This window comes from Schistocerca nitens, chromosome 1 (genome assembly GCF_023898315.1).
Source record: "Schistocerca nitens isolate TAMUIC-IGC-003100 chromosome 1, iqSchNite1.1, whole genome shotgun sequence".
Lineage (NCBI taxonomy): Eukaryota > Metazoa > Arthropoda > Insecta > Orthoptera > Acrididae > Schistocerca > Schistocerca nitens.
The window spans coordinates 434,489,273-434,515,598 of record NC_064614.1 but is presented as its reverse complement, the minus strand read 5'-3'; the positions used below and the strand labels follow the sequence as shown (position 1 = coordinate 434,515,598).

General features: G+C 41.8%; 1 protein-coding gene across 1 annotated transcript in view; it reads right to left on the bottom strand.

The window, feature by feature from the left end:
• Nucleotides 1-26,326, bottom strand: part of LOC126252507 (probable G-protein coupled receptor Mth-like 1) — a 220,118-nt gene that overhangs the window by 43,165 nt on the left and 150,627 nt on the right. Inside the window, exon 5 of the mRNA XM_049953437.1 lies at nt 466-656. Coding sequence (XP_049809394.1) covers nt 466-656 — 191 coding nt within the window. The remainder of the gene's footprint in view (nt 1-465; nt 657-26,326) is intronic.

The following is a 26,326-nucleotide window of genomic DNA, read 5'->3' as shown; positions in this document are numbered from 1 at the left end:
TTTTCGCAATATTTGCGGTGCAAGTTTTAGTTGAATCACCATGTGTGTGTAGACTGAAGTGACGAATGGAAATTTGAACCAAAGTCAGGATTTGAACCTGGGTCTCCTGCTCACTAGGCAGATTCACTGTCCACTACGCCACCCTGGCGCAGTGACTTTGCACAGCTGCATACACTACCCTAGCACCAGTCCCTCCTCTGTCCAAATACCCATTCACGCATCCGACTTGGTATTCATTCTAAACTCTAACAGCACTGTAGAGACTCTCCAACTGTACTGGAATAGCACCACGCAGTTATGCCAAGGCTCTGTGCCAGGGTGAAGTAGTGGTCAGCGCAGGCATAGTGAGCGGCGGACCCTGGTTCGAATCCCAGCCTTGTTACGAATTTCCGTCCATCACTTCAATATGTATGTCATAAACTCTAATTGTTTTGACCAGTGAGCGAGAGGTGTGGAGTGACTCACTGCTGAACCAGCAGCTGGCGGTTCCGAGGCTGGGCCTGACGAAGGAGGGCGGCACGCTGGGCTGGATGTCCGCCAGCAGCGTGACCACGAGGCAGAGCGCGGGCGCCAGCCACGCGAACACCGAGTAGCCCGCCCAGGCGCGCCACTGCCGCGACCGCTCCTCGGGGTACGGGTGGCGCCCCGTCACGCTCCTGTCAACACACAACACACAGCTGGCAGGTAGGCGCGTACACGTGGGCTGTAACAGCACAGCTAAGGCGCGGCGAACCAATGCACAAGTCCCCAGTGGGGTTATCAAATACTAGGGGCGCTCAATAACTAGTGCAACACATTTTTAGCTCCGTGAATTTCAGATGAAAAAATGAGGAACTTATAGTGGGACATCGTCGAATACTTCCTCTTCAGCCCCAGTAGTTTCATGAGCTTCCGATAGGTGGCGGCACTACACATACACTACTGGCCATTAAAATTGCTACACCAAGAAGAAATGCAGATGATAAACGGGCATTCATTGGACAAATATATTATACTAGAACTGACATGTGATTACACTTTCACGCAATTTGGGCGCATAGATCCTGAGAAATCAGTACCCAGAACAACCACCTCTGGCCGTAATAACGGCCTTGATACGCCTGGGCATTGAGTCAAACAGAGCTTGGATGGCGTGTACAGGTACAGCTGCCCATGCAGCTTCAACACGATACCACAGTTCATCAAGAGTAGTGACTGGCGTATTGTGATGAGCCAGTTGCTCGGCCACCATTGACGAGACGTTTTCAGTTGGTGAGAGATCAGGAGAAAGTGCTGGCCAGGGCGGCAGTCGAACATTTTCTCTATCCAGAAAGGCCCGTACAGGACCTGCAACTTGCGGTCGTGCATTATTCTGTTGAAATGTAGGGTTTCGCAGGGATCGAATGAAGGGTAGAGCTACGAGTCGTAACACATCTGAAATGTAACGTCCACTGTTCAAAGTGCCGTCAATGCGAACAAGAGGTGACCGAGACGTGTAACCATACCATCACGCCGGGTGATATGCCAGTATGGCGATGACGAATACACGCTTCCAATGTGCGTTCACCGTGATGTCGCCAAACACGGATGCGACCATCATGATGCTGTAAACAGAACCTGGATTCATCCGAAAAAATGACGTTTTGCCATTCGTGCACCCAGGTTCGTCGTTGAGTACACCATCGCAGGCGCTCCTGTCTGTGATGCAGGGTCAAGGGTAACCGCAGCCACGGTCTCCGAGCTGATAGTCCATACTGCTGCAAACGTCGTCGAACTGTTAGTGAAGATGGCTGTTGTCTTGCAAACGTCCCCATCTGTTGACTCAGGGATCGAGACGTGGTTGCACGATCCGTTACAGCCATGCGGATAAGATGCCTGTCATCTCGACTGCTAGTGATACGAGGCCGTTGGGATCCAGCACGGCGTTCCGTATTACCCTTCTGAACCCACAGATTCCATATTCTGCTAACATTCATTGGATCTCGACCAACGTGAGCAGCAATGTCGTGATATGATAAACCGCAATCGCGATAGGATACAATCCGACCTTTAACAAAGTCTGAAACATGGTGGTACCCATTTCTCCTCCTTACACGAGGCATCACAATAACGTTTCACGAGGCAACGCCGGTCAACTACGGTTTGTGTATGAGAAATCGTCTGTAGCACGTCATCTTCATTTTAATGGCCAGTAGTGTAGATTTCAAAATAGCGCCTGTGATGGAAATGCCTTCCAGACAGAGCTGTCATTGAGTTACTTTAGGCGAAAGAAAAAACAGAGCATCGAAGATACTAATAGACGCTTGCAGTATATGTACGGATTCATGGCAGTAAACAAAAGCACGGCGAGTCGTTGGACGAAGCGTCTGTCGTCATCACAAGAAGGTCGCGCAAACCTGCCCGATCTCCCGCGTGCCGGCCGGCCGCACACAGCTATGCGATCCACAGGAAACTGAAGAATGTGTTCGTAGCCACAAAAATGCAAACCACATTCTCCTTCTACATGACAACGCAAGGGTTCACCCAAGTCTGCGCACCCAAGAGCAGCTATCAAAACTTCATTGGAATGTTCTTCCTAATGCATCCTACAGCCAGAATCTCTCACCTTCCGACTTCCATCTATTTGGCCCAATGCAGGACGCAGTCCGTGTGAAGCAGTACGTGGATGACGGGGAAGTTACTGCTGCAGCAAGACGTCGGCTCCGACGTCGAGCAATAGAGTGCTACCGTACAGTCATACAAGCCCTCCCAGCAAGGTCACGTTGAACAGAGATTATGTTGATGAAAAGTAGGGTTTTTTAGCCAAAGGAGGGGGAGTAATATGGTGTATTGGAATATTGAATAAAACCAACCAGTTTTCAGAAAAAAAGTGTTGTATTGCTTATTTAACACCCCTCTTACGTTTACATCTAAATGATTACTCTATTTCTCAATTGAGTGCCTGACAGATGGTTCATCGACCCACCTGCAGACTAGTTTTACACCAATCTAATCTCTAACAGCGCGTGGGGAAAAATGAACACGTAAATCTTTCCATACTGTGGGGCGGCAGGTAGGAATTATATTGTTGGGGGAAATACGCTGTTATATAATTTGTTTGATTGTAGAAACACTGCATTTCCCGGCCGATTAACCATATGTGCGGCGGCGGGTGGAATTATTGTTGTTAAAAATGTTCCTATTATTTAGAATGTTATTTATGCTGTCTTTCGCCGTTCTCAACACTGGCTCTCTAACTACAATATTGGCAACCAGAAAGTGATTAGCAAAACGTGAAGCCTGTAATTAGAAGTCCTAGAGCCCACTTCATCTGAGAATACACTTATAGTTACAGCTTATAGCTCTGAGGAATTAGGAGATTGTCTGGGATTTCTAATTAAAAACGGTCGTGAAAAAAAAAAAAACGTTCTGTATTCTGAAAGTCACAGATGAAAAACAAATGAATCCACACAACCTAACTAACAGAGCAGTTCAGAGTCTAATGCGCTGATGCAACTATAAATGTCCAAATTAAATGTGAAAATGAATGCTCGCCATAATTTGATGATTAGGTTCATCAAACGCCACGCTAAATAATGGTAGAATGTTTGTCCCGCGGCGGCACGTGAAAATACGACAATACGCAAACTGAAGCTAGATAATGAAAATCATCCCAGAATTGACACTTCACTCGAAAATGATTTCATGGTTACACGTATCCCGAGTAACTTAATACGGCATCCGAGGCTGTTTGTAGCAATGATACCGACGCGACGCGACTCCCGAAACAGATGGCGTGCTGTTCAGCGTGTGGAGAGAACTGGGGCCTTTTTCCTCGCGCAGCGTTCTTTTATATAAAGCCGCGGTGCGCACGGCTAAGGGAACGCCTGATCAAATCGGCTCTCCCGACTAGCCGTTGGGCTAGTAATGCACCACATTAAGTTATTGAATAAATCATAGCTTCTTTTGCTGATGGCCGATGAAGCTCTTAATTTAAATGTGCATTCAACACACAGGTGAGTAATCATAATAAAAGTTTGACGTGGCTAAGTTAAATATTTTGGGCGAGAGAATTAATTTAATTACACTGCACGCAGTAGACGAGCTCTGAACTGGCCCTTTGGAGATACGCTATCGCTATAGTTTTATAGGTATTCAAATGAAACTTCTCACATCCTTATGGTGATAGCGGATCTCCATTCTACTTAAATATAAACATCCTAGCCTTATTTATTAGCCTACTTAATCTATCTTGCTTCCTTAAGTGTTAAGAGGAAAATCAGAAAATCATGAATTTCCACTAAAATTTTAATTTGTGAAATCCAAAGTACTGTTTTTATTAAATTATTATGAAAGAGGAATCTACATTTAAATTTTTAATTCTCTAGCTCTTTTCTGTTGCGCCAATGATTTTTACAGAAAAATGTCCAAATTTCGAAAATGGCTAAAGTTATCGAACTGATATTCAACACATATTAATTTAGTATTACTCCTGACATGCTAGAAACATTTCAGGTTATTTATTTGATTTTTAAAGTATTGCGCAACATTTATGACGTCAGAGCTAGTTACAGCGGACTGGCTGGCACACAATGGAAAGACTGATGTGAATTTACTACAGCATGAGTAGGCTGCTTCCCTACATCACCCTCTACTTAAATTTTTTGTTTATGAATGTTAATGAACGAAAAAAAATTTAATTAAAAAAAGGGAAGCAAGAGTACAGCTTAACTTCCTATGAAAATTTAAAATTGAAATGTAAACATTTAGAAACATTAAAAGAAAACTGATTACCTACATTAATTATTTAAATTGCGGGCATGTTCACTGCCTCTTAAGCAACATTATTACTCAAAATTTATGCAAAGTCAATGAAACACTTTGGCATACATATTGCCTTAGACAAACAAACACATAAAAATATGTAAAATTATGAAAATCTTAAATCCATTAAATACATTTTTACATACACAAATTCAAAGAAAATAACATGATACATAAACAGATGATTATCTCTTAGCAGTCTTTTCTAAACCTGAAAGAAAATTTCAAAAAAATGGTTCAAAAGGCTCTGAGCACTATGGGACTCAACTTCTGAGGTCATTAGTCCCCTAGAACTTAGAACTGGTTAAACCTAACTAACCTAAGCACATCACAAACATCCATGCCCGAGGCAGGATTCGAACCTGCGACCGTAGCGGTCTTGCGGTTCCAGACTGCAGCGCCTTTAACCGCACGGCCACTTCGGCCGGCAAAGAAAATTTCACAAATCATTTTTACACACGTGGTTGTAGCCGCTTTGGCTGGCGTTCTACACTTCCATTCACAAGGGTAGAGGAGGGGAAGTTGCTATGGTGTGCGTCCTTCACGTTCACTCTAAATTACATGGGGAAAGGGGAGGGGTCACTGTGAGTTGTGTCCAAGTCACTCCACGCTTTCACGCAGCTACCAGACTGCATTATCTGGTTTGTCCTGTAGAACAAACAAAAAGAATGCCTCAGACTCTGTTCACTTAATATCTACGGGTGGGTCACAATGAAATGGGGATATATACATTTTATCTTTCAATATTTTGCTGGAACAAAGTTACCAGAACTTTTTCAATTTTACTCTCGTGGTTACTTAATTGTCAAAATCGATAAAAAAATGGCTCAAAACGCCGTTAGTCACGTACTAGAGAAAATTTATGCTCAAGGCATACAATCATGAATCCTATTTAATTTCAATTTATTATTTCTGGGCCGGAACACTGAAGCAATGCTCGGTACATTCTTGATATATTTGTATTTTATTCACTTAGCTGACTCATCTTCGATTACCTTATTCTCAGAGATAGTATGAGTATATTTGATTAGTAGTTTTTTTTTCTTTGTACATGTGAGTAACTTTTGGTAATAGTATAGTTCTGAGTGTTCAAAACACACTACGGTTAGTTGACTACAAAATCCACTTATTGGTCCTCTGCTGCTGTGTCGGTTCCACATCTGCAATTATGTACTTACGTCATCGAAGTGTATTTATGCTGAGCTACAAATAATGTTTCACATCTGTCATTATGTGCTTACTTACTTTGCTAGTGTATGAACTTAAGTAATACTCACTCCATTAAAATTTAAAGCACAGGATAGCACATTTATTTCATATCTTTAGTGTATTGCAGCTGATCAGTTTGCTCACGTGGCAATCCATTTCCACTCGATCGGACGCTGAAACCACAGGTAGTCTCTCTCGACCTACCACTAAAGTGCATCAAGTAATTATGGACGAGCGTAATGCTAAATTCCTTAAACCTATAGGACACCATGAGCTGCTCTGTCTCATCTAACATAAGGGTACCTATGGTCGCATTCACGCCTCCAACTCATAACCTCAATACGTGTAGGTGTGTCCTGTCACACACTACACCAAAATAATGGCCAGCTCCAACCTTATAAATACTTCAAAGACGTGTCCTTCACGTCTCAACCACAAACACTGTTCAATTCTATTACACTGCCATTCCTTGCTACACAAGGTGAGTTTATTCTTACAAGTTATCTGCATATTTTTTCATAACACTAAGCAATCTCTTTTACTATTAATTAGTTAGCTCTAATGCATACACTAGGTTTCACTACCACTTCAGATCCTGCTTGTACACGAATTTGTATATCTTTTTAAAATATTATTGTGGGACCATTTCCAATAAAACAACACTTTGTACTTACTATATTACCAGGATTCTATACATAATTGTTACTCAAATACCTTTGTATCTTAATTACGTCATACTTCTCTATTGTTTATGTCACTGTTAGGTTTGTCACATTAGGTATTTTTCTTCACTAATCGGTGGATAGAATGGTTCCAGAACTCATGGCTTGATAGCCATGACGGAAAATTTTTGTATTGGAAAGAAGGGGTCGAAATTTTTGGTGGATAGGAAAGATGAAGAGTGAGTGAGACCTGAAATGGAAAGATCTCACACAGCTGGGACTGCACAGCTGCCACACTGTGTAGAGGTTACAGAACAACCTCCTCCCTACAGCATTCATTAGTTTAATGCTGGCTTAATAGTCATACCGGAAAATTTAATGCGTTGGAAAGATTAGGTCGAAATTTTTGGGGACAGGAAAGATGAAGAGTGAGTGAGACCTGAAAAGGAAAGAAGATCTCACACAGCTGGGACTGCACAGCTGCCACACTGTGTAGAGGTTACAGAACAACCTCCTCCCTACAGCATTCATTCATAACCTTTGACCACGCCACGTCGATCTGAAAATACTTTATGATGCCTTTTTAGAATCTGTCTCAGTTCTTCCTTCTGATTAGCTGAAATTTTATCGATTTCCTGCAACTTAGCTTCTATTTTGTCCAAAATAATTGCTTCTTCTTCTTCTGTGTTTAGCTTACTGTTACTAAGATTAACACTTTCGTCCCAATATATCCTATTTTTCAGAACTCGAATAGGCAGCTCCCAAGTTTCATCATTAGTTACTACATGTTTATCACTAAAAGATATTGTAATTACTCCGGTTATTGGCAAGACCATTTCTAACTGGCTTCTTTCAAAGTCAACAACACTCTGATATTTCGACAAGAAATATATGCCAATTAAAACCTCAATACTGTGATTGTTTACAGTTAAACATAGATGATCAATTAAATTACCATTAATGTTAAAGGGCAGCAAAGCTTCTTGCTTTACCGTTTTTGACACCTTGCCAGTAGCACCAATTATTCTTAGTCCTGATACCCTCATTACTGTAAGCTTGTCTTTACCAGGTAATGCATCAAAGAAGGACTGAGATATCGCACTCACCTCACTTCCACTGTCTAAGAGACAACGTACATTGATACCTAACATATTCACTATTATTATAGGGTGGCTTATTCTAGGTTGTACAGGTGGTTCCTCAAACTCATCCAATAGTTCCTTTTGGATTTGTCTCCAACTAGAGTGATCGACATCTGTCTTCATTACGTTTAGGTCACAGTGTGTAGGGGTTTCCTGAATTACATTTTCAGCTGCCTTTTCCAGTCAGTCTATTAATTTCAAATCGAAACACCGCACGACTTCATTACATTTAGTTTGCTGAACATGACCCAAATTACTGTAGTCTGAGCGATTCTGCGCCTCCAGACCGGGCATAACACTAGTTACAGGTAAACCACTTTTACTATTATCGTCGGGCTCTTTCTCAAGTGACAACTGGTCACAGCTACTGGGTTCACCGACCCCCAACAGGCTACCCTCTACATTCTCACTTATCTCCTGTCCTAAATCTATTAGTACAGTATCAACATCCTGCACAGGCACTTTAGATAAGAGCACATCATCCTCATCGTAAATATAAGCATGAATTTCTTCTGCTTCTTCACCTGACAATTCAATATTTTGTAGCTCTTCCCTACCATTACACTGCTGCGCCTTCTCTTTCTCTTTCCACTTAGAAAGCGTCTCTAACACGGTATCTATCAAATACTGTGAGTGATCTAATATTTCTGTTGTATCCTTAGATGCTACCGACACTTCATCCACATGTTCAGTTTGAGTATTCTGATCCGTCTTACCAATTATTGTAATTACTGGCTTAGGAAAAGTAACCGCCTGGTGAGCGCCAGTGTCCTCATAGACGGGAACTAGTTTTCCTGCCTCGGCCTACTACTGTTTCCTTTATTTTTATTATAGTTAACTGGCACAGCATTGCTTTCCGTACTGTTGTTTACCTGCATAATTTTGTTTGGAACAAAATTATTGTCATTTGGATGCCATTGTTGGTTCTGATAATTATTTCTCCAATTCCTACCTCTCTTAGGATGGCGAACACTACTGTTCTGATGTTTACATTGCCATTTTGCTCGTTCCTAAAATTACTACTATTGTTATTAGCATTTCTGTTATTACGTGCTTGCTCCTCATTGGCAGCAACACGTTCTACACGTTCCAAATATTCAATGAAACGATCCAGATTGTCTCTAGCGGCAGATACAGTTCTAGTTTGCCAATACAATGGCAGTTTGGCTTCAAGACCTAGTATAATCATTTCCGGTTTTAGCTTTTCGGCCAAATGTGACAAACGTGAAATCCATGACCTAGCAAACTCTTTAATAGATTCCTTGCCTGCATTGAAGCGTTTTCCACTCCAAAATTCTCTCAACACTTCATTTTGCTTATTGCTAGACCAATACTCATTAATGAAAGCTGTTTTAAACTCCGCTAATGTTTTACACTTCAACATAACATCAGCTGACCAACGCATGGCGTCACCTGCTAAATGGCTTCTAATAAATGAGATTTTCTCTCGTTCAGACCACGTTGGTGGAATCACATCTTCAAAATCGTTCCAGAAATCTAGCGGGTGGATATTTTTATCTGGATCGAACCGCAAGAACTGCCGACACCCGATAAAAGCGGCGTTTGCAGCTACAACTTGTTGTATACTACCATTACCAGAAGTTACTGAAGCTACTTTACTTTCAATGTTAGCAATGTTAGTACTAATATTTTCTACTCTCATTTCAACATTATCTACTCTTTGCACAATATGAGTAGTATCAGTTTTGATTGCGTCTACTTCTGCTTGACATATGTTTACTTTTATATTAACATCTTTAAATCTATCTGAGCACAGTTCAGATTCCGCCTCGATCTTTTCTGTTAACTTGTGCTCCAGCTTCGCATCTTCCATTTGGAAGTCTAAGCGAACTTCAGCAACTTCGGATTTTACTGTTTTATACATTTCAAAAAATTGTTGAGCAACCTTTTTCTTAATATCCTCATGATTGTAATCAATTTTATAATTCAAACTGTCTAGATCCTCTTTCAACTTATTGCAACCAGCCTTGAAGGTATCGTCCATTACCTCCAATCGTTTATTAAAATTAGTTTGGCTGGCCACAATCCTGTTATTTACCTCAATTATATCAGGTTTTTATTCAGCATGACTGCTTTTGACCTGTTCACTTATTTCAGATTTTAATTCAGCTGTCATTTGAGCATTACTGGCAGCTATTGCTTGTAATATAACATTTAAACCAATAGCCCCAGTATCTTTGGGTTGCTCACTAGCTGGTTTCTTTTCACACTCAGGTGATGAAAAACTAGCTCCAACACCAGAATCATCAAAACTAAATGAAACTTCTGATTGATCAGTCATATCTAACTTATCCTTTTTAAACTCTACTACCTCTGATGACTGTTTCGTTTTTAACTCATCAGATAAACTATCATCCAATAAATTTACAATTTCTAATTTCTGCTTTACTACAGGGGGTCTCTATTATTGAATCATTGCCCCTTTTTACACTACTGCCAGGAGACAATACTTCATATTTCACTTTAACATTACTACTTTCATGCATATTTACACTTGAACCATTGTCTGGATTTACAGTTCCCTCAACAGACATAGGTTCTGATATAAGTTTAAACTCAGTTTCTTTTGGTGGTTCCATCACCGACAGTCTTTTAGTGCAGGTTAGTAAAATTTTTAACAGCTTTTCGCTTAACTTAGTTCCTTCTGGACGACGTATGGCGTTGCCGGTGTGGCATACCAGGATTACTGATGCGACGCAGCTCGCTGAATTGCAGACGGCACTCCGACGGCTGTTGTGTGTTTGCGGCGCCCGCAAATGCAGGCGCGGCTCCGGCTGCTCCGGCAGACGACTGCGATGAGGCGAAACTGGCTTCTCGCGATGCCAGCAGCGCCGCTAGACTCAGTGCCAGCTCCGTTAATCCCGATGCGTCGTTAATTCAATTGCGTCGTCCACATACACGCGTAACACTTTCACTGTTATATTACTCAGCTGCGTGTCGCATTTCACTCGCGAATCCGAATATTTAAAAATCACTTTCACTTTTACTCAGTTTCTTTCCCGGCCGATGCACTATATGTGGGGCGGCGGGTGTAATATATTATTTACTGTTGCATAAATGTTTGTTTTTAGAAACACTGCATTTCCCGGCTGATTAACCATATGTGTGGCGGCGGGTGGAATTATTGTTGTTAAAAATGTTCCTATTATTTAGAATGTTATTTATGCTGTCTTTCGCCGTTCTCAACACTGGCTCTCTAACTACAATATTGGCAACCAGAAAATGATTAGCAAAACGTGAAGCCTGTAATTAGAATTCCTAGTGCCCACTTCATCTGAGAATACACTTATAGTTACAGCTTATAGCTCTGAGGAATTAGGAGATTGTCTGGGATTTCTAATTAAAAACGGTCGTGAAAAAAAAAACGTTCTGTATTCTGAAAGTCACAGATGAAAAACAAATGAATCCACACAACCTAACTAACAGAGCAGTTCAGAGTCTAATGCGCTGATGCAACTATAAATGTCCAAATTAAATGTGAAAATGAATGCTCGCCATAATTTGATGATTAGGTTCATCAAACGCCACGCTAAATAATGGTAGAATGTTTGTCCCGCGGCGGCACGTGAAAATACGACAATACGCAAACTGAAGCTAGATAATGAAAATCATCCCAGAATTGACACTTCACTCGAAAATGATTTCATGGTTACACGTATCCCGAGTAACTTAATACGGCATCCGAGGCTGTTTGTAGCAATGATACCGACGCGACGCGACTCCCGAAACAGATGGCGTGCTGTTCAGCGTGTGGAGAGAACTGGGGCCTTTCTTCCTCGCGCAGCGTTCTTTTATATAAAGCCGCGGTGCGCACGGCTAAGGGAACGCCTGATCAAATCGGCTCTCCCGACTAGCCGTTGGGCTAGTAATGCACCACATTAAGTTATTGAATAAATCATAGCTTCTTTTGCTGATGGCCGATGAAGCTCTTAATTTAAATGTGCATTCAACACACAGGTGAGTAATCATAATAAAAGTTTGACGTGGCTAAGTTAAATATTTTGGGCGAGAGAATTAATTTAATTACACTGCACGCAGTAGACGAGCTCTGAACTGGCCCTTTGGAGATACGCTATCGCTATAGTTTTATAGGTATTCAAATGAAACTTCTCACATCCTTATGGTGATAGCGGATCTCCATTCTACTTAAATATAAACATCCTAGCCTTATTTATTAGCCTACTTAATCTATCTTGCTTCCTTAAGTTTTAAGAGGAAAACCAGAAAATCATGAATTTCCACTAAAATTTTAATTTGTGAAATCCAAAGTACTGTTTTTATTAAATTATTATGAAAGAGGAATCTACATTTAAATTTTTAATTCTCTAGCTCTTTTCTGTTGCGCCAATGATTTTTACAGAAAAATGTCCAAATTTCGAAAATGGCTAAAGTTATCGAACTGATATTCAACACATATTAATTTAGTATTACTCCTGACATGCTAGAAACATTTCAGGTTATTTATTTGATTTTTAAAGTATTGCGCAACATTTATGACGTCAGAGCTAGTTACAGCGGACTGGCTGGCACACAATGGAAAGACTGATGTGAATTTACTACAGTGTGAGTAGGCTGCTTCCCTACAATACCAGCTCCGATTCCTCTTATTTTACTACGATGATCATTCCTGACTGCCATCTGCCGTCAATAAGGTATTTTCATAGGAACGTTTGGGATAGAAATTTTATCAAAAGATCTCGTCGCAACGAATAACATCTTTGTTTTAATGTTTGCTACCCCAACTCGCTATGTTCTCCGTCAGCCCTGTCTGGTAAGGTTCACATACCGCACAGCAGTACTCTAACAGAGGACAGAGATCAAGGAGTCTCTTTAACAGACTTATCGCAATTCTAATTTATCTGCTGATAAAATGCAGTCTTTGGTTCGCCTTTCCCACATTTTCTGTGTGTTCTTTCCAATTTAAGACGTTCGTAACTGTAATTCCCAGATATTAGTTGAACTGACAGCCTTTAAGAGTTAGTGTGATTTACCGTGTAACCGAACTTCAACAGATTTCTTTTCCCACTCATTTGTATGACTTCATATTGCTTATTTACATTATGTTGCCACTTTGGGGCACCTTACAGATATCGTTTCTAGGTAATTTTGCAACTGATTTGACTTCCGGTGACTTTACGAGACGGTAAATGACAGCAACATGTGCAAAAAAATCTAAGAGGGCTTCTCAATTTGCCTCCTAAATCGTTTATGTAGATTAGGATCAGCAGAGGACTTATTCCTGGGGAACGCCAGATATCACTTCTGTTTTACTCCATGACTTTCCGTCTGTTAGTACGAACTGTGACCTTTCTGAGAGGTTGCGACGTCACTGCCTTGAGTTCAGAACTGAAATTTATTACACTTTTCAAAATACACCACCCTTACATTTAAAATCTTGTCGTTTAACGAGGTCTTTAAGGTCAACAGCAAGTAATTCTTACGGCAGCTGTCTCACCCAACGAGTGGTCTTGTAAACCTCGTGTCATTTTATTAAATTTGGATAATAGTTGAATATGTATCCAGAAATACGCACTTTATTGAAACGCCCTTTCGTGTAAAAATTTTAGACCCATTAATTCATATAATAATGCCATATGACTGCACCAGTGAGGAAACATGACGAGGGATCAACTTACTTTGCGCAACGTATTTATAATGACCATAAGTAAATAGTTAACTGATTTGCGATAAGCTTGTTAAGCTGTGATCATCACGAATTCACATGAGTAATGTATAAACAACTATGCTTTTAACATAGTTGTTTGCAGTGCGTAAAGCAACCACACGTATGCGTAAATGATTAACTTCCAGCGCCTTCAACAACCGCAGTAGACGACTTATCTACAGTTCTGTAAAAGGATGCAGAGAAAAGAACGGGCGAATTCCTCACCATAGTTACTGAACTGCTCTTTATTGATCTTAGAGATAATTCATCGAAATTTCTATCTTTCTAATCGGTGTTAAGCTTTTCCCTCACCAATGCGCAACTCTGACGTAAAGACAAGTATTCGAAAATAATCTTAAGGGACTACAAGTGATTCTGTAGACTGAAAAGAAAAATATGTAATTACCTTTAAGGTGTCGCATCGTTGAGCCCATATGAGTATACAACTTACTTGCATGTAGCAAGTGGAACAAACACCAACTATACATGAAATATTTGCACAAACTAAAGTCTATACAGCGTGGTCCATTGATCGTGACCGGGCCAATTATCTCACGAAATAAGCATCAAACGAAAAATCTACAAAGAACTAAACGTGTCTAGCTTGAAGGGGGAAACAAGATGGCGCTATGGACGGCCCACTAGATGGCGCTGCCATAGGTCAAACGGATATCAACTGCGTTTTTTCAACTAGGACCCCCATTTGTATTACATATTCGTGTAGTACGTAAAGAAATACGAATGTTTTAGTTGGATAACTTTTTTCGCTTTGTGATAGATGGCGCTGTAATAGCGACAAATATATGGCTCACAATTTTAGACGAACAGTTGGTAAAAGGTAGGTTTTTTAAATTAAAGTACAGAATGTAGGTCCGTTTGAACATTTTATTTCGGATGTTCCAATGTGATACATGTACCTTTGTGAACTTATCATTTCTGAGAACGCGTGCTGTTACAGCGTGATTACCTGTAAATACCACATTAATGCAATAAATGATTAAAATGATGTCCGTCAACATCAATGCATTTGGCTATACGTGTAACGACATTCCTCTCAACAGCGAGTAGTTCGCCTTCCGTAATGTTCGCACATGCATTGACAATGCGCTGACGCATGTTGTCAGGCGTTGTCGGTGGATCACGATAGCAAATATCCTTCAACTTTTCCAACCGAAAGAAATCCGGAGGCGTCAGATCCGGTGAACGTGCGGGCCATGGTATGGTGCTTCGACGACCAATCCACCTGTCATGAAATATGGTATTCAATACCACTTAAACCTCACGCGAGCTATGTGCCGGACATCCATCATGTTGGAAGTACATCGCCATTCTGTCATGCACTGAAACATCTTGTAGTAACATCGGTAGAACGTTACGTAGGAAATCAGCGTACATTGCACCATTTAGATTGCCATCGATAAAATGGGGGCCAATTATCGTTCCTCCCATAATGCCGCACCTTACATTAACCCGCCAAGGTCGCTGATGTTCCACTTGTCGCAGCCATCGTGGATTTTCCGTTGCCCCCCGGTTTACGTTACCGCTGTTGGTGAATGACGCTTCGTCGCTAAATAGAACGCGTGCAAAAAATCTGTCATCGTCCCGTAATTGCTCTTGTGCCCAGTGGTAGAACTGTACACGACGTTAAAAGTCGTCGCCATGCAATTCCTGGTGCATAGAAATATGGTACGGGTGCAATCGATGTTGATGTAGCATTCTCAACACCGACGTTTATTTGATTCCCGATTCTAGCGCAATTTGTCTGCTACTGATGTGCGGATTAGCTGCGACAGCAGCTAAAACACCTACTTGGGCATCATCATTTGTTGCAGGTCGTGGCTGAGGTTTCACATGTGGCTGAACACTTCCTGTTTCCTTAAATAACGTAACTATCCGGCGAACGGTCCGGAGACTTGGATGATGTCGTCCAGGAACCGAGCAGCATACATAGCACACGCCCGTTGGGCATTTTGATCACAATAGCCATACATCAACACGATATCGACCTTTTTCGCAATTGATAAAAGTTCCATTTTAACACTGGTAATCTATCACGAAGCAAATACCGTCTGCACTGGCGGAATGTTACATGATGCCACGTACTTATAGGTTTGTGACTATTACAGCGCCATCTATCACAAAGCGAAAAACGTGGTCCAGCTAAAACATTCATATTTCTTTAAATACTACACGAATATGTAATAAAAAATGGAGGTTCCTATTTAAAAAAAAACGCAGTTGATATCCGTTTGACCTATGGCAGCGCCATCTAGCGGGCCAACCATAGCGCCATCTGGTTTCCCCCTTCAAGCTAGACGAATTTCGTTCTTTGCAGTTTTTTCGTTTGATGCTTATTTCGTGAGATATTTGGCCCGGTCACTATCAATGGATCACCCTGTATACTTCAAGAAATATTGAAACAAATAATAATAAATGCCCCAATATTCGGATGGGTCGATGAAAACCCTATTCTGTACCTTGCTTCGAAAATCTTCCACCATACAAAGCCACGAGATTAACATTTTAACACAGAAAACACACACTGGAGTACTGAAAATATTAAGCACGCATTAATAACATGTTATCTGCGACTCAAGAGCAAACTGCAGTTTTTTTTAAATCCTACAGGGCTACGAAGCATCTTGACACATTTGTGCACCTCACGTCGCTGAGCCCAACTCTACTCTCCCTGTAAGACTCGCGTTCGAGTTGAGACAAACTGAACTCTCCCAGGCCACGTGCCGCGCTTCTTTGTCATTGGCTCCCGCACGCTGGTACCTCAAAGTGTGTCCTTCTGCCACCTGAATGAATGTGTCAAAAACAATTATGCTTACAGAAAACGGTACGGAATATATCTTTGAAGAGTATCTGCGATTTAAGAATGAAGTTCAGTGTTGAAAGTTGTGAATGTGAAAACGTCCAACGTTTTGTCTCATCGTCACACAGATAGCTTTTAAGTGGCCGAATCTGCTGAGAATCACACCTGTAAATCACGGACCTTACTGTGAATGTTCCAAAGCTACTAAAGAAATGTCTGAAATAACACCTTTGTTTGACAGTGTGTGTGTGTGTGTGTGTGTGTGTGTGTAAAACTGGGTATTGTCGTTTGGAAGGACCACATGACCTGTCAAGTATCCACGTCATTTGCGCCGCAGGACACATTTCCCACGCAATAGAGCACAAAGATGCGGCACTCTATGTATCATCATGAGGCTGGAATTTTAGCAATGTCACACCCTCTATGTACCGAAACACAGTCACCATAACCTTGCGCGCCAACGGAATCATTTTGAGGGTATTTGTTGGGTAGGTGTCATACCTCCATTCCATGGAGGATCGCTATGACTCAGTCTGGTAGTGGCGAATTCATGAATTCTCCCCTGTCTAGATACCTGTTAAGGGATCATGTCCTTTAGTATCATGTGCTACACGAGAAGGTCAATTTTGGTTCATTTGTAATCTGTATTCAACCAGCAGGGAACGCAACGTGCACAAACCGTACTACATACAATAAACTGCGTAGGAATGACGATGTAGGCACTTCCGTGGGAGTAGCCTAGAGTACGTGACACGCCGTCAATAGCCACACGATGAACTTCAGGCGTTATTTTAGTTCTTCCTCATATTACAATGTAGCATCACTGCGAACCTTGTAAATACCCGTGGTGTTTGTAACATACAGCGCGTATATGTGTGGTTGCCTGATGTTGTCTTCGCATTAGAATTCTCACGCCTACAAATGGTTAAAATGACTCTTCCATTGACGTCCTACACCTAGCGATTTTCATAAAACCAAGTATCGTCGTTTTACTTAACTTCAGTTTACCGTATCAAACTATTCCGATCGGGATGCTCTAGAATGAATCACAACTTTGATACCATAAATGATTTATTCTAAAAAAAAGGAGAGAGCAAAACATTGTATAAATAAAAAGTTCCCTAAATGTGCGAGTAATTTAGTGGTTGGCAGAATATACGTTTGAATTTCTTTGGACTGCATCTCTGTTCTATTAGACGGACGCAAATATGACTGATACTGATTAGCTGTGAGAAACAAAGACCTACACCTTAAATGACACTTTCAGATAAAAACCTCAGTGCATAAGCAAATGGAACTCATCACACGTACAGCGAGTGTTTCCATATCCGCCGAACCGGATACGCATATTACCTATGGAAGTATGAACAGCAGTTCTACTGAACCAATAATCCTTTCGTTAGCGTATTGGCGGCTGTGCAGATAATGTACGTGGTGTACCTGCAGTTCTGCCTACACGGTGGATGCAGTATGCTGTCCGCAAACTCCTGGGGCTGAAATTACCTCGGTACAAGATAGAACATAAGTCAAGATTTCTGTTTGCTCACTAGCCAAGAGCAGAAATTCGACTCGAGTATTCTTCCATAAAGAAGAACTTCAGTGTCTGTCAGACTCTACAGAGATCAAAAGAATCGTCGCTCGAGGAAAAAGAATAACAACTGTGTTCTCAGCGAAGCGATTTCACGTGCTCCTTGTGTCGAAGGCAGCCCTTCTCAAATTCTGTCAGATTCTCAGTTGTTGGGTCTTGCCAGCGAAGTCTGTAGGTCAATCACCGCAGAGAAGTGCCTCTCCACACCATATCCCTGCTCCCTTTTGGACACACAGTGTCTACATTTGCACTCAGGTGAAGAATACCAGTGACCGTTACAGAAACATTATCTCGCACGTCATGGGTCACGAATCTGCCAGCCAATGACCTGAAACTCATACTACTTTCAGAAGATTTTCTGCAAGTTTCTGTTTCCCCTCCTACATCCTTACCACTCCACCAATCAAATACACGTTTTTTCTTTCACGTAGGAAGCTTGCCCCAGCACTTCCCATGAGATTTTTCGGTCAGCTCGTGACCATCGTTTGTGAACCCACGCATTCTTTTGCACTAAAGGGATGTGTTTTTGCCTTTTTGCACCCCCGATGCTCTTTCGCCAGGTACAATATTCTGAATTTTTTTTTCGTCTCACCAAAGTGCAACCTCTTGCTCGCAGTGTTTGCACTATACGGGTTCTGCAGCCTCCAGCGTTGTAAACCTTCGCCTCCTGACTCTGCTCGCTCCCAGGGCAGTAATGTCCACCCTAGCGGAACAGGACAGCTCTCTTCCCAGCCACTCTTTAGCCGATAGCGGCTTCTGAGGAAGTACTGGCCCATGTCGCCCTTTCTGTCAGTGCTTAGCTTTAATTAACTCCCAGACATGCTATACTACAGGAAGTGCAGGTACATGGTGCTTGTCAATATAAGCCAATTAAAGGATTAATCATCCAGCTGTGCATCATAAACAGTGATCTAATATAAATATGTCTAAAATAATTAATAAATGTTTGGTGGAAAATTCTTGCCACCTTACAACGTGCACAGAACAACCAGGATTATAATTTTGTTTTCCTCATTCATTATTGAAAGCCTGTATTAAACTCAACTATCTACGAAATACAGTTTGCACCTGATACGTGATGTATTTCACGATGAACGTCCTCTATGGATCGCCCCTCGGCCTACAAAAATTGCCCAATGCCGCACAGCTCTACTGGAGTACACTCCCGCAACGCATCTGCCGTCTTGCACCGGCTGCAGTTCGCAAACTACTGACCTCTGAATGGAGTGCGTCGCCTGTCTTCCACCCAATATACCCTGCTATATTTTAGACACAAACGAAAGCGAAATTCTGAAACGTTACACAGTATTTTGCTGTTTGCCACTAGTTCACTGACTCACCCGTTTAACAGCTATACTTCTGGTACACACAGCTTAGCACAACCAAATTTCACTTCATACATTTGTGACATGCAAGTAGCTGTCCCGATACTTGTGCAGTGTAGTGCACTGTTCTGCTTGTCTTTTCAAGAATTATGGTGAAAGAGTGATTAAGACTTTGATCTGACGAATTTCAGCCGCTTTCACGTCTTTAGCACTAAGAAAACGAACCATAGCGCGTATTTCATTCGGCCGGATTCTCAATTGGAAGAGATATTTCAAATACTCAAACACAAAAGTAAACACGCCGAATGACTCTGTAATGGCGTCTGTGCTTGCGTACTCATTGAGGTAGACAGTGCACCTGCGCCAAATGTCGACAGCCGTATGGGCCAATTAGCGACGGCAGCGCTGCAGCGACGGAATTTCGAAACGATATTTACTTTAAAAGCACTCCTCGTATTTTCTATACGTGATTTCTTGTGTTGCAATCGTGTAATAATACACAATGGGTACTTCTGCCAGTTTACGAGCAATACGTTACGTTTCTTTATGTTGAGGCTCTACTGCCAATACCTGCACCCAACGTCGGTCCTCTTCAGGTCTTCCTGCATTTCGCTATAATTGTCCAGCATTCTCTGTGTACAACAGCACCATCGTCCAAGAGCCTTATGGAACTCTCGTTGGTACTCACTACGTCATTTATATACAATGTGGAAAGTAGTGGTCCAATAATTCATCCTTCGGGTACGCCCGAAGTTACTCTTACGTCTGAAGATATCTCTCTTTTGAGAAAGAAATGCTGTGTTCTGTTCGCTAGAAAATCTTCAGTCCAGTCGCACAGATGGTCTGATGTTCCATACGCTCGTATTTTATTCAGTAGGTAACAGTGAAGTGCTACATAGAACGGCTTGTGGAAACCAACGACTTCAACGCGGGAGCCGGGAAGACCTTGTGGGTCCCTTGGACGAATATAGCGAGATGGGATTCACAAGACCGTTGTTTGCGGACTCCATATTTCCCATAACAGATATTAGATGTCCAAAAATGTCAATACGTGAACATGAAATATTTTCAAATGTTTTACAACAGACTGTAGTCAGCTATAGAGGCCTACGTTGGACGACACTTCTCGTAAACAAGAATCACCTGCGCTTTTTTACAATCACTGGGAATGCTTTGCTCCATCAGCAACCTACTGTACATTGCACCCAACACAGGAGCAAGTTGTTTTCCGTATCCTATGTAGAATCCAGTAGGCATCGCAGCAGATCCCGTCGCCCCTCCTCTGCCGCTTGATTTCTTTTGCTTTTCTATCCAGCGGTCACTTATTTTAGTATCTATGACTTTTGACGATCTTACTACAGTTTAATGGAGCAAACTTAGTATGATTTTTCTCAGTGAAACAATTCTGGATAAAGGAATTTAGTATCCGGCCTTGTCTCTGTCATCTTTTGTTTGGATGCCATTATGGTGTCACAGGGTACGGACAGATTGCTTCGATACGTTTACTCTGATTTAACATAAACCCAAAACTTAGAATTTTATGTCAGATCGATAGACAGCATTTTTATTTGGAGTATGAAACAATGGTTCCAAAGTTAGATTATCATTGATGCAGCTGATTGTGAAGACATTGACTCGTTCCTATTTCTTCTAAAGCATTGAGGAGAGAGAAAGAGTGTGTGTTATTTTCAGCTGTTAACGTCTATAACGAACGGCAGGTTGCTGCACGAACAGTTGGTCTTTAGTCCTAGTCTTTAGGCACTTCTCTTATTGATTCGGAATCTTGTGCGATGAAACACGAGGAGGATGCTGGTAGTATCAGCATTGAGAACAGGTGATTAAATGCTGTTCCGTGCTAAAGTGTTGTGTCCTACAAAACGCTGCAGCAGCCATTGCAGTTGGCCCTTCGTGGATGTCGACTGCAGCAGCGACCCCTCAATGTGGTCGCCTGTGTCCCAGTTCTCAGGATGGATGAATGAATGAATGGATGGATGGGGTTAAAAGGACCAGACTACGAGGTCATCAGTCCCTTAATCCTTAGTGTGTCAAGCCGGGAATAGTCTCCAGAGAGGATGTATATGAAAGGCAAATCCCAATGGATAGCATCGTTTCCGAAGATCAAGGAAGTCAAGTGAAAGAATCAAGTGAAGTGACACAGAGTAACAGGGTGACGGTGCGAGAGCTGCGTCGCACAGAAAGCAGCTGGAGGCCCCGGGGAAACGTTATGCGATCGGAGACACTCCCTCTGCATCCGCTCGTGACGGTCTGAAGTGACCTTTACACAGCTTGGAGTGGGACATTGCCCATTGAAACATGGCTTCCTCTTACGTCGGGACGAGCCCCCAGTTTGTCAGAGGTGTGGTACACAGCTGTCAGTACGATATATTTTAACTGAGTGTGTTTTATGTGACGACCTGAGGGTTGAACTGAGTCTCCCACAATATCTCCCTGTATTTCAACTAATAACAAGACGAATTTTATTTGTGCTCGAAGATTTTGTGTGGTGTACGAAATTCTTCCCAAAATACTGGATGTGAGATCTTAATGTGTCACAGAATGGCTGGGTCACTTATTATTTACAAGCAGTCCTCCAGCCACGGTTATCTGCCCCTTTTTAACCGTGTCATTACAGGTGTTTTATACGTCATTTTATCTAGTTATTCCGAATTTTCTTACGGGATTTTCTGAAGCTCACCTTAGTGAGGTTGTCTTACGATTCTTGTGAGGGTATGAAATTTTGTTTTTCGTTTTATTGACCTTTTCCATAGATGTTCACAACATTCATCGGTATATCATTACTGCAAGGGGACTGGTGATCTTGCAGTTTAGCGACCTCCGCCATCATCATCATCATCATCATCATCATCAACAACAACAGACCAGTGCTTTCACATCCTCCTTTACCACAAAGAAACTAGGTACAAGGACGAGATAAAATATCAGGAAAGAAAACACTGACGACGAGTCTGTCAACCAACGGCAGATGTAAAAAAATAAGAAGAATTAAAAAGGTGGGAACGGCAGGAGCCAGCACGGCCAGCGAACAAGTGCAACCGTGGATCACTCAGGTCGGAGCGGGCGACGGGGCACCCCTCAAATCCCTGAATCGGCCGATGAGGCTAATGTGCTCTACCTCAGGGAGAGGAGTAAAAACCACACTCACAGGTAAAACGTAAAACCAAATCAGTTGCTTTGGTGTCGTAATGTGTCAGCAAGTTTAAGATTTCGCCGTAAGGTGGCCAAATTAGGGCAGTCAAATGGGACGTCGGCCACCGTGAGACGGGCACCACACTGACAGTCTCAGACAGGAGTTTCACGTCTCCCTCTATGGTATCTTTCCGCTCTCTAGAATGTATCTTGTCTGCCCCCATTCTCCCTTTGTTATATTGACAGTGATGATGGTCACACTTTTATAGGTCATAAGATGATGGCAGATCTCATAAGTAGCTACATTCTCAGAGGCTTTACTATCGACGCGCCGGCACTGCTTACTGATATACGCACCTACTCCTCTCTAACATACCTACGGAAAACTCAACGATTTGTTCCCAATCTGAAAATTTAAATACATACTGTGTTTAAAACAAATATTTCTGAATGCAAGTACCAGAAAACTGTTGTATAAAGGACAGATGTCATCTAGGTACATAAAAATATAAAATTCATAATTGAAAGAGAACAGAATAACCAAATTAACTTTCTGGGTATAACAATCAAAAAACAAAAGAATAAGCATTTGTTTGAACTTTACTGTAAACCTACAGCAACGGACAATATCATTCCCCAATCCTTGAACCACCCACCTCCACAAAAGCAAGGAGCACTTCCACACATGCTTCATAGACTCAACACAGTGCCACTCACCAAAGAAAACAATCAAAAAGAACTGGACATAATACTGCCGATAGCACAAAACTACGGTTACAGTAGTACCATAGTCACAAAGCTAAACAAGAAAAGTAAAATAAAAGCAGAAAGCACCAACCCACAGACAACAACACAACACAACCAAACACAACCACGTAGTACCATAAAAACTACACAGAATAATCAGAAAAATGTTAAAGGATACACAAGACGGCACACAATGATACACAAATACGAACTCTCAGATAAAATTACCAACATTTTCAATAGATAGGGAATACACATAGCATACAAAACAGACAATTCTATACAAAAACACATCCCAAAGCTGACATAAAACAGAGACATGTACCGAAAAGCAGGTATACTGTGCAACGCCTGTGAAGGCAGATACATAGGACAAACAGGTAGAATATTTTATGTCAGATACAAAGAACACATGAGAGCCTGGAAGTATGGGACAAATCACTCCACATTTACAGAACACCTACTAGAACATAACCACAAACGAACCACTAGAGAAGAAGACATAAAAATAATTAGAATCAGCAATAAAAAGCACATCTTCATCCTGCAAGAAAATTACACACAGTAACCAAAGCACAAAGGAAAACCCTTTTGAATGATAAGGTACACATGCCAAACAATTCATTGTTTACACTAAGAGATAAAATAATGGAATAACGATCCCAAAGAGGATTAATATAATAATAATAATACCGCCCAATATAATAATATACCACCCAACACCTTTTAACTCACTTATCCATGAACCCCTACACAGAACATTGAAACTAAAAGTCAAATCAACTGTCACCAAAGCTTTCAACCACTCTCTAACAGCTATTTCATTCATATTCAACACTCTACAACTCAAACACCCCCACACCCCCCACCCACACACACACCCACCCACACACACTTTTCAGCTCTGTCTCTCTCTCTCTCTCTCTCTTTCTTACGTTGTTAAAAGCACAGTGTTCGAACAAATAGCTATAACTAGTGTCAAAAGCATAACAGTACACCACAAAAAAGGAGAAACGTGGTGAACAGTGTGAAAAAGTTCGGAATACAAAACTGTGCTTGTGTTTCGGAAATAAAATGGTACTGCGATCTCCAGACCAGATGAGAGAAAACGCAGATCACAACAAAATGTAAGTAATTACTTATTTACATTAATAAAACGCGACATGAAGTGTTTGATAATCTCAAAATAATAAAACTGTATCGTTCTAGATCCCACTGAAGATGCCTTAGAGCCGGCCGGGGTGGCCGAGTGGTTCTAGGCGCTTCAGTCTGGAACCGCGCGACCGCTACGGTCGCAGGTTCGAATCCTGCCTTTGGCATGGATGTGTGTGATGTTGCCGGCCGGTGTGGCCGTGCGGTTTAGACGCTTCAGTCTGGAACCGCGTGACCGCTACGGTCGCAGGTTCGAATCCTGCCTCGGGCATGCATGTGTGTGATGTCCTTAGGTTAGTTAGGTTTAATTAGTTCTAAGTTCTAGGCAACTGATGACCTCAGAAGTTAAGTCGCATAGTGCTCAGAACCATTTTGTGTGATGTTCTCAGGTTAATTAGGTTTAAGTAGTTCTAAGTTCTAGGCGACTGATGACCTCAGAAGTTAAGTCCCATAGTGCTCAGAGCCATTTGAACGATTTGATGCCTTAGAACAAGAAAAAGGCGAAACGCGTCTGGGAAAAATAAATTAAGTTGCAGGAGGGAAATACGGTTTTATTTACAAAACAACTATTTCTGAGCTTGCTTGGCCACGCAGACAAACTTGTTCTGTTAGTGCGATATAAGATCCGATGATGACAGCACAGATCTGTGGAAACCAGTAATGAATGAAAAGATTTACTGGGATCTTTGTTAACCTGGTTTTTAAGAGTAAAGGGACTGAAACGTCGGAGAGATTATTATTTATGATATTATATATACCGAACTGACGTAAATGAACAGGAAACAGTATGTGTGCCATTATTGTCCTAGAGACACACTGACGTCTCGAGAATGAATTCTCACTCTGCAGCGGAGTGTGGGCTAATTTTAACCTTGCTGGTAGATTAAAACCGTGCTGGACCGGGACTGGAATCTGGGACCTTTGCCTTTAGCGGGTGAGTTCTCTACCGACTGAGCTGCTCAAGCACGATTCACGATAGCCCCTCACAGCTTCACCTGGGCCAGTCCCTGGTTTCCTGCCTTCCAAACTTCATGAAAGTTTGACCGCATACCTTGCGGGACTAACACTCGTTGAAGAAGGCTGAGAGGGCGGATCGTAGTTAGGCCTGGATAGCTCAGCTGGTAGAATATTCACACGCGAAAGGCAAATGTCTCAGGTTCCAGTCCCTGTCCAGCAATTTTTGTTCTTCACCCTGTAAATAAGAGAATGTAGCTGCGTACGAGTATACTTCAATTCAGTCTTAGGTTATTGATAACTGAAGTGGGAGTAGGACGAGAAAAAATCCAGGTACTTACATATAGTTTGATCTCCTTGAAAACACGAAAGTGCGTCTCAAAACAATTCAGTAGGACAGCGATCCATAGTGGATGCCAACAGCCTAAACAATATTTTTCGTCTTCACGACTCCCTCCTTTCGGTGCACACCATAGTCAATGCAAATACAGCACACACAGTAGAACCACACATATTAGACATCATTGTTATACAGTAACACGTTCCACTCATTACCATTAGTTTGTAGCAACACAGTGAACAGTCATGTCTTCTAAGATATCGCCAATACAGGCGTGCTGGAGTCTCGAATATGTATAACTTTCGTACTGAGCAGAAGACTTTCCATTCCGTACTGAAAAAGGAATATTTAGTGCATATCCAAATGGCACTTTTTACATTTTCAAATGCAGAGAAACTCATGTGAAATTAGCTGAGATACATGCGATATCACGTATCATTACCATCCCATGGGCGTCGTTACATTGGTAAACGAATAACAAGTTTCCACTAAACGCCGATAGGAGTCACGTGGCATCTGGCGGACCCGATGGTGTGTGTCCACTGTGGCACAACTCCCGCAGTTCTGTACTTGGAGCAACCCCTACCGCCGTAATATAGGATGGCTGGCAGCAGTCGCCCAACCCACTCGCATTTGGAGCCTCTTTCCTTGCGATAGCTGGAATATTTCTTGTTGCATTATTTGTAATGAGTCTTCGTATGTTTTGAGAAATACAAGTTAAGCAAATCTGTTTGCCATCTTAACTTGTTCGTGAATCATTTCTGGTCTGGACCA